Below are 14,080 nucleotides of genomic sequence, written 5' to 3'. Positions count from 1 at the left end.
TGGGCAGCCATTGAGTATGGGCACAGATGTGAGTGGTTTAGCCTCACTCTAAGAGACAGAGTAGGAGGGAGAAGTAATTTTTAGGGTGCTTTATAAGAAGGTTCTTTTTGTTTGGCTTGGTACTGGGGTTATTCCTGGCTCTCTGCTCAGGGGTCAGCCTGGCAGTGCTCAGGGAAGCATATAGTGCTGAGGATCAAACCCGAAGCTCCTGCAAATGAAGCCTGTGCTGTAGCGCATTGAGCTGTCTCCACCCTGAAGAGGTTCTTGTCAGGGTGACTTTGACGTTAAAAGCAATTCTGAACTGGCTGAGATGTTTCCAGAACAGTCCAAAGAATTCCCATTCACCCTCTCTCAAACCCTCTGATTTCTAGTGCTTTATTGCATTTTTGTTTTTCCATGTTTTTATTATTCTTTCCTAAGCCTTCGGCAGTTTGGATCAAGTGCCTATATTCCTAATTACTTCAATGTGCATTTTTCTAAGTACAAGGACTTCTTGTTACCTAACCACAGAACAGTATTCACGTGAGCAAATTCACACTAATATGGAATTTTCTGAAGTTTTTATTCAAATATCACCAATTGTCCCACTAATGTTCTTCCTTTATTTTTTTTTTTTTACATTTCTTTGGGTGGAGCCACACCTGGAAGTGCTCAGGGATTACTTCTGGATCTGAGCTCAGGGATCACTCCTAGTGGGACTCAGAGAATCACATGGGGTGCCAAGGATTCAGCCCAGGTTGGCCATGTGCAAGCAAATGGCCTACTTGCTATATCTCTTCAATCTACTGTTCTTCCCCTTAATTAAAGAGAAGAAAAACCATGTCTAGGATCATGCCCTTGGTTGTCATATCTAATAATAGCTTTAAATCATCCAGGGTTACTATCTGAGATCTGGGAGAGGAAGTAGCGATAGAATAGGAAAGAAAGGCTGGACACAGACATGCATGGTAATATAGGGAAGAACCAAACTGCCTTTTTTTGCAGGCTGCTTCCCAAGCCCTGCTCCGGAGGCCTGGGGCCCACTCCTGATTGTGCGGCCAGACAGATTCAATGCTTGGGCTTGTGTGGTGGGAGCGATAGTACAACGGGGAGGGCATTTTCCCCGTACCCTGCTGACCAACAGGGAGGGCATTTTCCCCGTACCCTGCTGACCCAGATTTTATCCCTGGCATCCCATGTGGTCCCTCAAGCATCAATTAGGAGTAATTCCTGAAAGCAGAGCCAGGAGCAACCCTTGAGCCATCAATAGTTGGGCTTGAATCTGGGCATTGACAATGTCCAGTGCTAGAGGTGCTTGAGAGGGAGTGTGGTTCTAGGGTTCACATTCGGGGCTGCAATCTCCCCGGTTGCACAAATCTGACTTTTTTTATTTTTCACATTTCTTTTTTTTTCTTTTTAGGTCACACTCAGTGATGCTCAAGGGTTACTCCTGGCTCTACACTCAGGAATTACTCCTGGTGGTGCTCAGGGGACCATATGGGATGCTGGGAATCGAACCCGGTTGGTTGCGTGCAAGGCAAACGCCCTACCCACTGTGCTATCGCTCCAGCCCCTATTTTTCACATTTCAAAACTGTATAATTGCGATTGAGTGAGTGGGGTTACTTTTTGGGACAGTTCTTAGAATAGGCCCCCAGTCACCCTGGTGGTAAAACTTTCATTGATCTGTTATCTGTGTCCTTTAAAATCAGATGGCTTTTAGGATTCCTGTTCATAAAATGGGAGATTGTCAATTTTAAAATATTAAATAAAAGGGGAGGTCATGCCTGCCTAAGTTTCTGAGTTACCTTTGTTCATTTGTTTTGGGACGCCCCTTCCTCCCCTGGCTTAGTTCAGGGCTTACTCCTGACAGAGCTCCAAATACCATATGTTGTTCCGGGGATTGAACCCACCGTATGATCTCTCCAGCTCTCCAGTTACCTTTTTTAAATTCTGTCAAGAACCTCAAGTGTCTGCACACAATAGGAAGCTTTCAGGGAAAGAATGGCAGTGCCCAAAGAGAAACCAAAAGTGCATCTGGATTGGCCCCAAGTGACAGGAAGAGGAGGTTAGATTGTGCATCTCTCAGAACCATCTGCTGCTGTGTTCACAAGCCTGGAACCGCACTTTGGGACTTTGAGACTGGGTGGTTTTATCTGTTGCAGTAAGATAATTGATGGCTTGTTTTGTCAACTCATCTTTGTCCTTTTGTTGCAATAGGTTAAACAGTGCACCCGTTGAAGGCTTTTCAAAAGATGTTGGAAATAAAACCACCATAAGGATGACTTATCCAGAGGGCGCCCCACTGTCTGATCTGGACTATTATGCCAATGACTTGTTTGTTACTGTTTTATTTAAGGAGGTAGACTTCAAGTGGCTTCAAGCAATAATAAAAAATGAGACCCTGGTAAGCATTAGAAATTGAGCTCACCAATGTACCTTCCTGAGAAGTTAAGGGAATTCCAATTATAGTCACCAATTTTTATTTTTAAGTAAACACAGTGAATTGTGGGACTTCTGTTCTTTCAACTAATTTCCCTTCTTTGTAGCCTCCTGGGTGGGAATGTCTGTCTCTCAGAGCTTGTGAAAATTACGGAACCAGATGTGGACGTGGTGATCATGATTTACTAGGAATAGCAAATTTAGAGCCAAAATTTCCCACACACCTTATCCAGGCTTCTTGAACTTATATGGCTTTTGGCTATTTGCAGAAATTAGATTCCTGTGGATGAGTACAAGTCATTACTGAGGCTGTTCAAAAGCATAGACATACAAGGAATATTCTCAGAATATTTTCAGAGAGATTCTTTCAAAAGAGCTTTGATTGATTTCCAACCATTGTTGGAAATTCACACCCTCCAGGCAAGCAAATATGGAAGAGATGGCCCTTACTGGGTGATATTCCTTTGTTTTTCTTCATAATAAGAGTCAACATTATTTTATCATCCTAAGCCCCTTATGTTGAAATAAGCTTCAGAAGCCAACTGTTAAGTACTGTGAGTGCATCCTACTACATGCTCATATCTGCAAGATTACTAGGATGTATTAAACTTTTGACATAAGCTTGTGATGGAGCATAAGCCAACACTTGATTCTCTATGGTGGTCATGGTTGTCTGGATTTTCTTTTTAAGAAAAGTTCTGGTTGGAAAGTGAAGTGCATAGGAAATGACTTACAGACACCATGAGATTTTACAGATGGGGAAATAGAGTTTAAAGTATGGAGAAAATGCACGTAAGGGCTTGGCCAGTGCCGGCACTTACTGCCATTAGCACCCTGGAATTGGAATTGCTTATTCATCCCAGGCAATGATGACTCTCAATCCTAAAAAACACTGTCTTGGGTCATTGAATTGAGGAACCTCTGAATTAAGGCACTTCCTACCCAATTAAGAACTGACTCTTCAGTTCTTCATCCCCAGTCAGTCCTTGAGAGCTGCTTATTGAAGTTGAGTTCTTAGGTTGCACAGCCCATGTTGGCCACAAAGAATGTCATCTATGTGTGGTCACAGCAAGGCGGGGGATGCGTTCCCTCCCTGTACTGACAGCATCCGCTGTGCTGTACCACTAACAGTTGCTTGTTTTCTCTCCCTAGTCATTTTGGGTGCGGCTCTTCTTTTGGAAGCAGGTCGTGGAAAAAATCCCTCTGCAACCAAAACATTTCAGGATTTTGAATCCAGTTATCATCAAGGAGACTGCCTTTGACATCCTTCAGTTTCCAGAACCTCAGTCAAGGTTCTGGGGCCAAGATAAGGTATTCAAAATTTCTGTTCTTCCTGTGCTGGAGGAGAGATTTCTGCACACGTTTCTCTCAGGCTCAGCCATGTCCCTCACATCATCTTCCCGTGGAGCAATCTAGCCATGGTTAGATGCCCCCAAGTGTATGTCGGGTTAGATGCTCCAGGTGTACACCGCACTCTGACCCCAGGATCCTGTTAATTGCCCCAGAAGTGTTAATTGCCCACTTCTGTTCCTGACTCATGCCTTTACTCAGCATGTAGGTCACTAAGATGTTCTTTAAGGTATTCTTTCTCCAAAATTCCATATAAATGCAGAGCATGCAGACATATGGTCTGAGTTTTCCTCTCATTCTCTTTCTCTTTATTTCTCTCTTCCTCTCTTTCTCGTTCTAACTCAATCTGTATTTCTGTCTCTCTCTTGTCTCTGTCTCTTTCTCCCCCCACCTCCCATATCCCTCTCACTACCTCTAGCTGTGCTCAGGGCTCTGCACTCAGGGCTCACTCCTGGTGGGCTGTTGGGGACCACCTGTGGTACCAGGGATTAAATCTGGCTTGGCTGCATGCAGTCAAGTACTACCCCACCCACTGCACTATCTCCCAGGCCCCGAGTTCTTCTCATTTTTAACTCTGTGGGTCACTCCAGTGAGAGATACCATGTTTACTAATAAATGAAGGTTTTGATAATGAAGTCATCCTCCAAAGCAGTGCATTTTTCAGTTGATGTTTGAGCCCTGCACTGAATGTGGGTATTTTCCAAGATCTCTGGGTGATTTTAATTTGCAATATAACTTAAGAAGATAAGCATAAAGGTAATACAGACTTTTTACTCTAATAGTTTCTGTACCCTCAGTTATCCCATGCTACCACCAGGGGAAGGATGCTTTATCCTTTGGAAAGCTGAACCTGTGTTTTTAAAACCTTTTCCAAAAGCCTTGGAAATACATTACTCTGGCTGCTCTTTCCCAACTGGGAACACATAGAGGTGCCAGAACACGGAGTTTAACATATAATCCATGAGCATCACTTTTAACTAAACGGTTTAAAAAAAAATACAGACTTTGACAAGATTCTTAAGTTCGGTATAGAAGTTTCTTCAATACTTGAGTATTTTTAGTATCTATTGAGATACTCATAGATTTCTGTTTATTTTAAATTGCTTTGTTTCTTTACTAAATGCCATCATTTTAAAAACACAAGTAAATGTTTCTTTGTTGGCTTATAGGTAGATTTAATTTTAAAAAGAACCCTTTAAAAAAAGTTGGGGGACTGGAGCAATAGTACAGTGGGTAGAGTCCTTGTTTTGCACGTCGCCAACCCAGATTGGATCCCTGGCATCCCAGATGGTCTTCTGAGCCCACAGGAGTCAGCCCTGAACACAGAGCCAGGAATGAGCCCTGGGCACTGCTGGTGTGGCCCAAATGCAAACCATAAAAAAGGTGGGAGAGAGATAGATTTAGGGCCAAAGAGATAGTACTGAGACCACAGTCCTTGCACATGCCAGTCCTGTGGCTGGCCCTGGCACCATCAGTGGTCCCCAGGCTCTGCCAGGCATGACCCCTAAGCACAGAACTGGAGTAAGCCCAACACACTTGTCAGTTGTGATCCAAAAACAGAAAAAAGTGAACAGATTTGGGGGCTGGAAAGACCGTACAGGGGTTAAGATACTTGCCTTGTGTGTAACCCAGCCCTGACCTTTCGTTCCCCAAGCACAGAGCCAGGACTAGCCTCCAGCACTGCCAGATGTGGCCCCCAAACAAAACAAAAGATGACAGATTTTATTATCTCTAATATGAAATTACTGAATGTCGGAAGGCATCAGGACCAACAAGACCCAGAAGAAATGTGTGAAATGTTATAAAAATGACAGATTAAATAGTCTCAAAGTACACAGTGCCTGTTAAACATAAAAAGGTGAGCCAGTTTGAAACCTGGGAAAATAAATATATATTTCACAAAGTGAAATTAAAATAGCCAAAGAATATATGATAAATATGTTCATCTTCACCACATTAAATAAAAGCATATTAGAAGCACAACAATGTTATCCGGGTGTGAATAGGGTACACCTGGTGCTGTCCAGGGGACCATATGTGGTTCCATGATTCCAAAAAGGTTTGCAGCCATGGTCGCATGGTAGGCAAGCACCATAACCTTTGTACTATCTCCAACCCCATAATGACATGTTTTGCTTGTTTTCTGAGCATAGGTTTGAAGGCCAGATATTGTTGTCATGTGGCAGAATTATATGGCCATGTGTTTTCTGAAGGGTAGTTTGGTAACCTTACATCAGTTTCAAATATCAGTAATTTTTCACCCTGTACTTTTACCCATGGTGTATTCGATATGCCAAAAACAGTAACAAAGAATATCACAATGGAGACGCTACTAGTGCCCGCCTGAGCAAATCCATGAACAATGGGAGGACAGTGCTACTACAGTGCTACAGTACTTCTACCCAAGAGATATGTTATTTGAGCCAAAGGTTATAGTATAGGGGTTAAGGCGCACACCTTAGGTCATCCTGGGTTTGTTCCATGGTACCACTTGGGAAGGTTTCAAACATGAAGTGGTAGCGTGATACAAAACCCAGAATGTTTGCACGTGACCTGGACTTCTTAAATTATAGGCCGTCCTGGTAATTACCATATGGTAATTTAGTGTGAAGGTCATGAAAAACTTGGCAGCAGTAAAAAAAAAAAAATAGTTTCTGATGAATTCAAAAGCAACCAGGTCATGAATCCAAAGTATTTCAGTAGCACTGCACTGGCTGACCTGCATCCTGCATTCCCAGCTTGAAGGGTGGGCCTGAGCGGCAGCAGTCAAAGGAGAAGCCCTATTCTAGACAGGAGGAGACATTTGGGGAGACACAAATGTGAACGCCCCTCATTTGGGCCTACAGAGGTCACATGCCAAACAGAGGAATGCAGAGGAAACTGATGAGGAGCGATGCATAGAAAACTGTCCAGGAAGTGATCTTCTCTAGAAAAGCAGAGGGTCGTACCAGGCGTGGCTGCATTGGAAGGGACAGAGCCATCCACAGCACCCAGGTCGGAAGGACAGATAAGCACCTGAAACCTGACCTGAGAACAGGTAGTGAAAGGTCCTGTGGCCACTTCCCAGACCCCTATTGACAGGAGAGAGAGCAAATGGGGCTTGTGCTCCCCTTTGGTCAGCAGTTGGACTGGAGGGTGGAAGTTTTAGGAGGGACAGTGCTCAGCTCGGTACAAGAAATATCAAAAACATTCACACCAGGGGCTGGAGAAATGGCTCAGCTGGTAGGGCTCTTGCCTTACACACAGCCAACCTCAGTTCTGTCCCCATACCCAATCCCCACCAGGAAGGATCCCTGAATGCAGGGTCAGGAGCCCTGAGAACTGCCTGGCATGGCCCAAAACCTTAAAAAAAAAAAAAGTAAACAAACAAAAATCATTTATCCTGTTGACCACAGTTTAGAGCTCGATTTGGTTGGTTGCTCTGATCTTAGAACTCTGGCACCCATAAAATCATGCGATGAACAAAAACAGACACACCCGGGGCAGCTTCTATTACTTATCATATCATCCCTCATCCTGGGAAAGCCGTGAATGATGCTTAGAATTGTTGTGTATCCTTTCTTTTCAGAATATCCCCACAATTGGTGTCATTGCCGTGATCTTGGCCACACACCTGTGTGATGAAGTCAGCTTGGCGGGCTTCGGCTATGACCTCAGCCAACCCAAAACCCCTTTGCACTATTTTGACAATCAGTGCATGGCCGCCATGAACTTCCAGACCATGCACAATGTGACCACGGAGACCCAGTTCTTGCTGCGACTGGTCAAGGAGGGCGTGGTGAAGGACCTGAGTGGGGGCATCCACTGAATTCTGAACAGAAGCCTCGCCGGAAGGAAGGCCTTTCCCAACCTTCTCCATGCGTTCTTTCTGCTCCGTTCTTGGACTTGCAGCTGTGATTTTTAACTTTGTGTTTAAAAACCTCCCGAACAAGAAACAATTTTATTCATCCCATTTTTTTTATTGGCCCTACTTCCTTGAAACCAGTGTTTTTGCACAAAATTTTGTAAGCTAACCTTGCGGATTGGCTGTGAAAGACTTTTCAAAGTGAATGACATCTGATGGCGTTTTATGGTATTTTAAACAAATTATTTTATTTGTGAAGACTCTTGTCTTTGTCTGCTGTGCATAGGATGACAAGGAGTTAAATGGAAGGAGAAGGAAGCAGTTTGGTCCAGAGGGCCTGGCTGCAGTTCTGTGTTCCTACACTTGGGGGAGCAAGATGGCTTCTCTGTGGCTAAGCCAGCGGTACTGGACCAGCACCATGAGCGGGGCTGATCAGAGAAGTCTGCTGCCTCTCTCTGTGGCCTCTGTGGCTCCTTGGGGAAGACTGCAACCCATATAGCAAAATAGTATTCCTCTGGTCTCATGTCTTAAATGTCTCTGTGGATACTTGCATTTTGCTTTTGAAAACTCTCTTTGTTTAAAGAGAATGCACTTGGGCCAAGGATATGGCTTGTATGTGTGAAGCTCAGTTGGATCTCTGGCAACGAGAGAGAGAGAGAGAGAGAGAGAGAGAGAGAGAGAGAGAGAGAGAATATGCTTTCATAGTCTTACCACTTTTGATGACTTAATTTGAATATTGGGACTCAGACGTGTGGTCCATGGCTGTCCTATGGCTCAGGCAGGACCACCAGGCCTGTAGTGTACATCTCAGTGCCATCTCCAGAGTATACTCAGAGTAGGCCAGCATTTAAGACCAGGGTTTGACACACCAACTCCCCAGTAATTGAGTCCATATCATAAAGTCAAGGGCTGTGAAAAGCTCAACCCCTTTTCCTAGAATTGGGCCTTCGTCCCTTGTCTCTCCAACTGATGAGTCTCATGGTGGGTGGTGTGGGCTGGCAGAGAGGTCCTAGCCAGAAGATAAGGTGAGCAGTGGCTCTCAATGTGGATTATTAATTTTAATGTGGATAAAGGGGCTGGAGTTCTCAGTTTTGTAGGAGACAGGAGTTAGGGCTTTAAGTTTGTTAGCTGTCTTTCTCTGGGTTGGCATTTCTGCTGGAGATAGAGATTGAGCCTCTTTTTGCCTAGATGCTTACTGCCCCTTATTTTTTCAGTAGGACAAGACTTGTCTGCCCCTGGGGACATTTTCTGTCCCTGTCACCTGAGCCTCTCAAGGCTGTGGGATGTATTAGCCTGGTGCTTCAAAAAATGCTGGTCTGATCCCATCTCTCTCCCTTCTTTTCTGTGTGACCTTAGTGCAGGCTCTATCCAGGCCTCTTGACTTTCATTCACTGGCAGGTAGTAAGTTCCCTAATCCTAGCATCTTAAACTGTGGGTCCTGGACCCATATGGAGTCACATAACTGAATGTGAAGGATCGTGAAAGTTTGTTTTAAAATAAATTTATGATTTATTATTAGTCAGTGTTTGATTTAGTTCTTATGCCTAGGGCCATGTGAAAATTTCTCTGGCAAAAGGAATCACAAGTAGAAAAGATTTAAGAAGCTTTAAGTGAATAAAAGGTGCATTTTTTTTCTTTTTAATAGGATATTCTACAATTTATTTAATTAATTTATTTGGGGGGTGGGGCCACACCCAGCAGTGCCAGGGGTTACTTCTGTCCCTGCACTCAGGGATCACTCCTGGCAGGGTTCGGTGGGCCATATGGGGTCCTGGGGATTGAACCCAGTCAACCACATGCCAGGCAAGAGACTTACTTACCCACTTAACTGTTTCTCCCGCCCCATAAGGCGTGTTTTTCAGAGACCTTTTATGGAGTCCACCTGCCAGTCAGAACAGAGCTTTTAGCACTTAACATTTTGGGGAATTTCCTTCTCTGCTTCTAGAATGCTCCTAGACCCCACCCCCAACCCAGCAGCTTTTCTGGAAATTCTTCTAGGAGCGCCAGGGTAGCCTGACTGAGTTCAGAAGCCGAGGGTTCACCAGCCCTCCTCCAACTTGGCCTAGTTTTATAGGCCTGCACAACTTTCCTCCAACATGGATGGAATCACTGGTTTTGAGGCAACTTAGGACAATGTACCTGTTTTCTGTATCTGATGTTACTGGAACTCTGAGCCACTGAAAATTTCAGTCGGTTTTTTAATTTGTTTTCCTTATGGAGAGCATATTCTTTCCAGAAACTCAGGCCGGCCATGGAATAACAGGAACTGCAGTGACTTATGCCCTTATCACCTGTCTTGTATTTTTGGAGCTAAAATCGGGGTATTCTGAATGACCTCTTGGGTTCTAGGTGTTGCATTACCTTCTACCCTACTCCTCCGTGTCATGCTGTTTTCATTTCATTTTCCATAAATGTGTAATAAGGTGTTAATTAGCTGAAGTGTGTCTATTTTTAATGAATTTGAAGGATCTCATTATTTGTTGAACCCATCACTTAAAGTAAGCAGTGACAGAAGAAGTTAAGGGAAGAAGGAAACATCTTGCCAGACACCAAATGATGTTGGGACTGAAGAGAGAGCCACATTGGTTTGTTCACTCTCACGCAAGGCATCAAAGTTCACTCAAAATGAATCAAAGGCTTGGATGGGAGCTTCAGGACCATAAAATACAGCAGAAAGCACAGGCCAAATATTCCAATCTTGGTTTCAATGTTGTCTTCAGGGATTTGACTCCATCAGCAAAGAAAACGAGCAAAATCAACTGGAATCTATCAGCTTCAATCTTTACAGCAAAAGGAGCAATCACTAAAAAAAAATTCTTCTGAATAACAGAATATTCGCACATCACACATCTGACAAAGGGCTACTTGTCCAATAACTACCTATAAAGAACTCAAGGACAACAGAACAAACTACCCCATGGAAATGCCACAGAAGAGCGAGACAGATATGCAGATGACCTAAAGGCCCATGATGAGCTCATTGTCACTGGTCATCATGGACATAAAAATCAATATGCCAGTGAGATTCTACCTCACACCTGTATGAATGGCCTGTATCAAAAGGGTCAGAAATGAGTGTTTGGCAGGAGTGTGAAGAACTTGCTCTCATTTTTTATTGCTGGGAATATAAATGGATCCTTTTTTCCAATCTCTATGGAAATGAACTATGGAGATTTCCAAAAAATCAAAAATTAAAAAATTAACTAGAGCTACCATATGATCCAGGTATTTTACCCCTTGGTATCCATCCCAGTAACTGAAAGACCAATGTTTAAAATTTGCATGCACATCTGTGTTCATTACAGTACCAGACAAGATACCAAAAACCACCCAAATGCCTGATGACAGATGAGTAGTTACAGAAGATGTGATCTAGATTCACAGTGAAATTCTATTTGGCCATTAGGAAAGATGAAATCTTGCCTTTTACTCCCACATGGCTGGAATTTGAGGGGCTTGTACTAAGAGAAATAAGTCAGAAGGAGAAAAACAAATACCAGGTGATCTCCCTCATACGTGTTATACTCAAAAAGAAAGCAAAGAAATAGCCAGTGCTGAAGAGAAGCTAGCCTGAGAATCTGATCACAGAATTGAGGTTACAGTGAGTTGTGTGTTTGGCGGTGAGGGTGGAGGTGTCTGTGGGCTAAAGGGGCCCTGGGACTGTGGTTGAGGGAGATTGATACCATGGAAGGGGGTGTAAAATGGCACCATTGAATCACTTAGTTACATATTTATACTCTGTAAACACATATTACCTCAATTAAAAATAACTGCTAAAAATGGAAAAGCAAAAATAAGTCACACCAGCATTTTCTTTTTTCTTTTGGTATGTGTGTGGGGTGCGGAGGGAACTATATCCTGTGGTGTCAGGGGTCAAACCACAGTCCCACTCATTCAACACATGTGCCCCTCACCTTGTACTATCTCTCTAGGCCCTCAATTGCTAAAGTTTTTTAAAACCAAGAACCACTTTTGTTTATCTCCTTCCCAACCCCATCACTTTAGGACTTGAGGCCCAAAAAAGATTGTAGAATTGACCTTATTCTGCATCAGAAGAATCTCTTAGACCCACATTGTTGGAAGATTAAGAAATGATAGTTCCCCTTTTTATCAGGTTTATAGGTTTCTGTTTCTGTTTCTCCCATTCTTCTTTGGGGTAGTCCCATCCTCCTCAGTCATCAAGTCCACTGAAAGAAAAAAAGAGTTTCTGTGATTCAGCAGAACTCACCTTTTGATTAGAGTCTTTTGTCTGACAGTATGAGTTGCTACGTATGAGATGTGTATCCTTTGGGCCTTTCTTCATTTGCATGTAGAATAAAACGCTTCCCTTGTTTGCTGCCCATGGGACCAACCTCTCTTCCCACACACCGTCCTCTCCACCACATGCTCTTGGCTCCAGAAAAGCGCACCAAGAGAAAGAAGCCGATCCCAGAATATGGTGTACCCCCCAAATGTGTTTCCTTCCATGGAGACTAAGACCCCCTCACCAACCTTCTCAATCTTTCACCTTTCTTACTCCCCATGGACATTTTAGACCATTTTAGACCATTTTAGACCATCTATACCATTTATCTTCTCAGAAACAAGGGATTTATCAGTATATACCGACTGCCTATATTCAAACCTGGACTGAAGTAAACAGGGAAGGAGAACTACTCATTAAACCTACCACACAAAGGTTATTGCATACAAGGTAATTTTCTCAAATGGAAATGACAGCAGCCTTGATAAATTGAACATTTATTATCAGAATGATTTGATTTGATTAATTCCCAATATCAAATGTCAACCATATGCAGAGAAGAAAAGCATATTGGCAGGCTATGGTGCCACAAGAATACATGGTATGCTTTGAAATTCTGTTGTAACTTTTTTAAAAGCAGATTTATCCCATGTGCTGTGTCAATAAAAACACATCGGAAAGAAGACAAGCTTCTAGGTTCTCTTCTGTCTGGAAAAAAGGGAGGTGTTGAGTTTCATGTGGGTGTCAGGCTGTCGTCTATGGTTTGGCAGACACAGCATTTATAATCTTTGTGTAATGTGACCAGTGGAATTTTCTGAAAATTAAACAATCAGGAAACCTCAGTAGACACTTCACAGTAGCAATATTAAGAACTGATTGCACATGAAAATGATTATCTGAAAGAGCAAGATATTTTCACATTATCCTCTGTTACTTGGCTTACATGTTTTTTCACTTATCAGAGAGAATCAGTTCCCAGAGAAATAGACACTAACGATGATGAATTCACTTGAAATATAGGTTAGACTCTTGATATATGAAGGTCACACCAACTTACCAGGCAGTAATAGGAACGCAACAGAATGTGCAGTGAGGGACAGTAAAGGCTGATTAAGTAGTCAGCTGCAAAAGTAGGTTTGCGTAACCTGTTCCCTTAACTTCTGAAGGTCTCTTAGCAAGATGACTTGTTTGGGGTGGGGAAAATGGTCTGTCATCCCTAACACAACAAGAGTCCATCTGTAACTACATTACAAACTCTCTAGTTACAGAATTTTATACGTTAATACATTTAGAGCCTTCTAACAAAACATTGCCTACTGGGGCTGGAGCGATAGCACAGCGGGTAGGGCGTTTGCCTTGCACGCAGCCAACATGGCCGATACAGATTCGATTCCCAGCATCCCATATGGTGCCCCGAGCACCCCCAGGAGTGATTCCTGAGTGCATGAGCAAGGAGTAACCCCTGAGCATCGCCGGGTGTGACCCAAAAAGCAAAAACAAACAAAAAAAAAACATTGCCTACTGAAGGCAGCAGTGTTTGATGTTGGAGAGGGTCTTCCCAAGCAGGGCCCCTGGGAACCACTTCCACTAATATTTAGCCAACAGGGATGAACAGGTCAATGTTCAGTCTGGGGTTGCAGTGCTGCTCAGACCCATGTTATTGGGGATCTGCAGGGCAGCACTCAGTGGTACTCAGGGGACCATGCAGTGCCAGGGATGCAAGTCTGTTCCTTTGAATATACCCCTGACTATGGAGCTGGTTTTCCAATCCTCAGATATGTTGTCCTTACTCTAAAGACAGTCAGCTGAGCTTTTCTGTCTAGAAGCAATTTGTGGATACAGTTCATGCTAAGAGAATATCCAGAGCAATGTAGGTACCTAAAGCAATAAGTGAATGTTCCTGCTTTTCCTGAATGAACTGTTGTTAGTGACTTAGTTATTCTAATAGCTGATTAGGCCTATTTACAAACTCTTCGCTTAGCCATACATTTTAGAAAACCAATTTATTGCTAAAATGTCCCAAATAATAGATGTGATTGATAGAATGTCAAAGACCTTCCAAAGGTGTGCCACAATAGGGATTGGGACTTCTGACTTTAATAGGGAAGTTTCTGTATCAGTGTTCTACGTTCAAGACAGCTACAGTGAGTTCATTGTATGGAATTTGAAAACTTTGTACGTGGGGCTTGCAAGTCCATTGTATGGAATTTGCATCACATACTT

The 14,080-nt window shown here is 43.2% G+C and overlaps 1 protein-coding gene across 2 annotated transcripts in view; it reads left to right on the top strand.

The window, feature by feature from the left end:
* Positions 1-12,542, top strand: part of ST3GAL5 (ST3 beta-galactoside alpha-2,3-sialyltransferase 5) — a 59,470-nt gene extending 46,928 nt beyond the window's left edge. For both annotated transcript variants that reach the window (XM_056118189.1, XM_056118197.1), the window contains 3 exons: positions 2,199-2,385; positions 3,573-3,731; positions 7,339-12,542. In XM_056118189.1, the coding sequence (XP_055974164.1) occupies positions 2,199-2,385; positions 3,573-3,731; positions 7,339-7,578 (586 nt within the window). In that variant the 3' untranslated portion in view covers positions 7,579-12,542. The remainder of the gene's footprint in view (positions 1-2,198; positions 2,386-3,572; positions 3,732-7,338) is intronic.
* The last annotated feature ends 1,538 nt before the right edge of the window (positions 12,543-14,080 follow it).

This window comes from Sorex fumeus, unplaced genomic scaffold (assembly GCF_029834395.1).
Source record: "Sorex fumeus unplaced genomic scaffold, SorFum_2.1 ptg000003l, whole genome shotgun sequence".
Lineage (NCBI taxonomy): Eukaryota > Metazoa > Chordata > Mammalia > Eulipotyphla > Soricidae > Sorex > Sorex fumeus.
The sequence above is the reverse complement of the archived record's forward strand: the minus strand, read 5'-3'. Positions and strand labels throughout refer to the sequence as shown.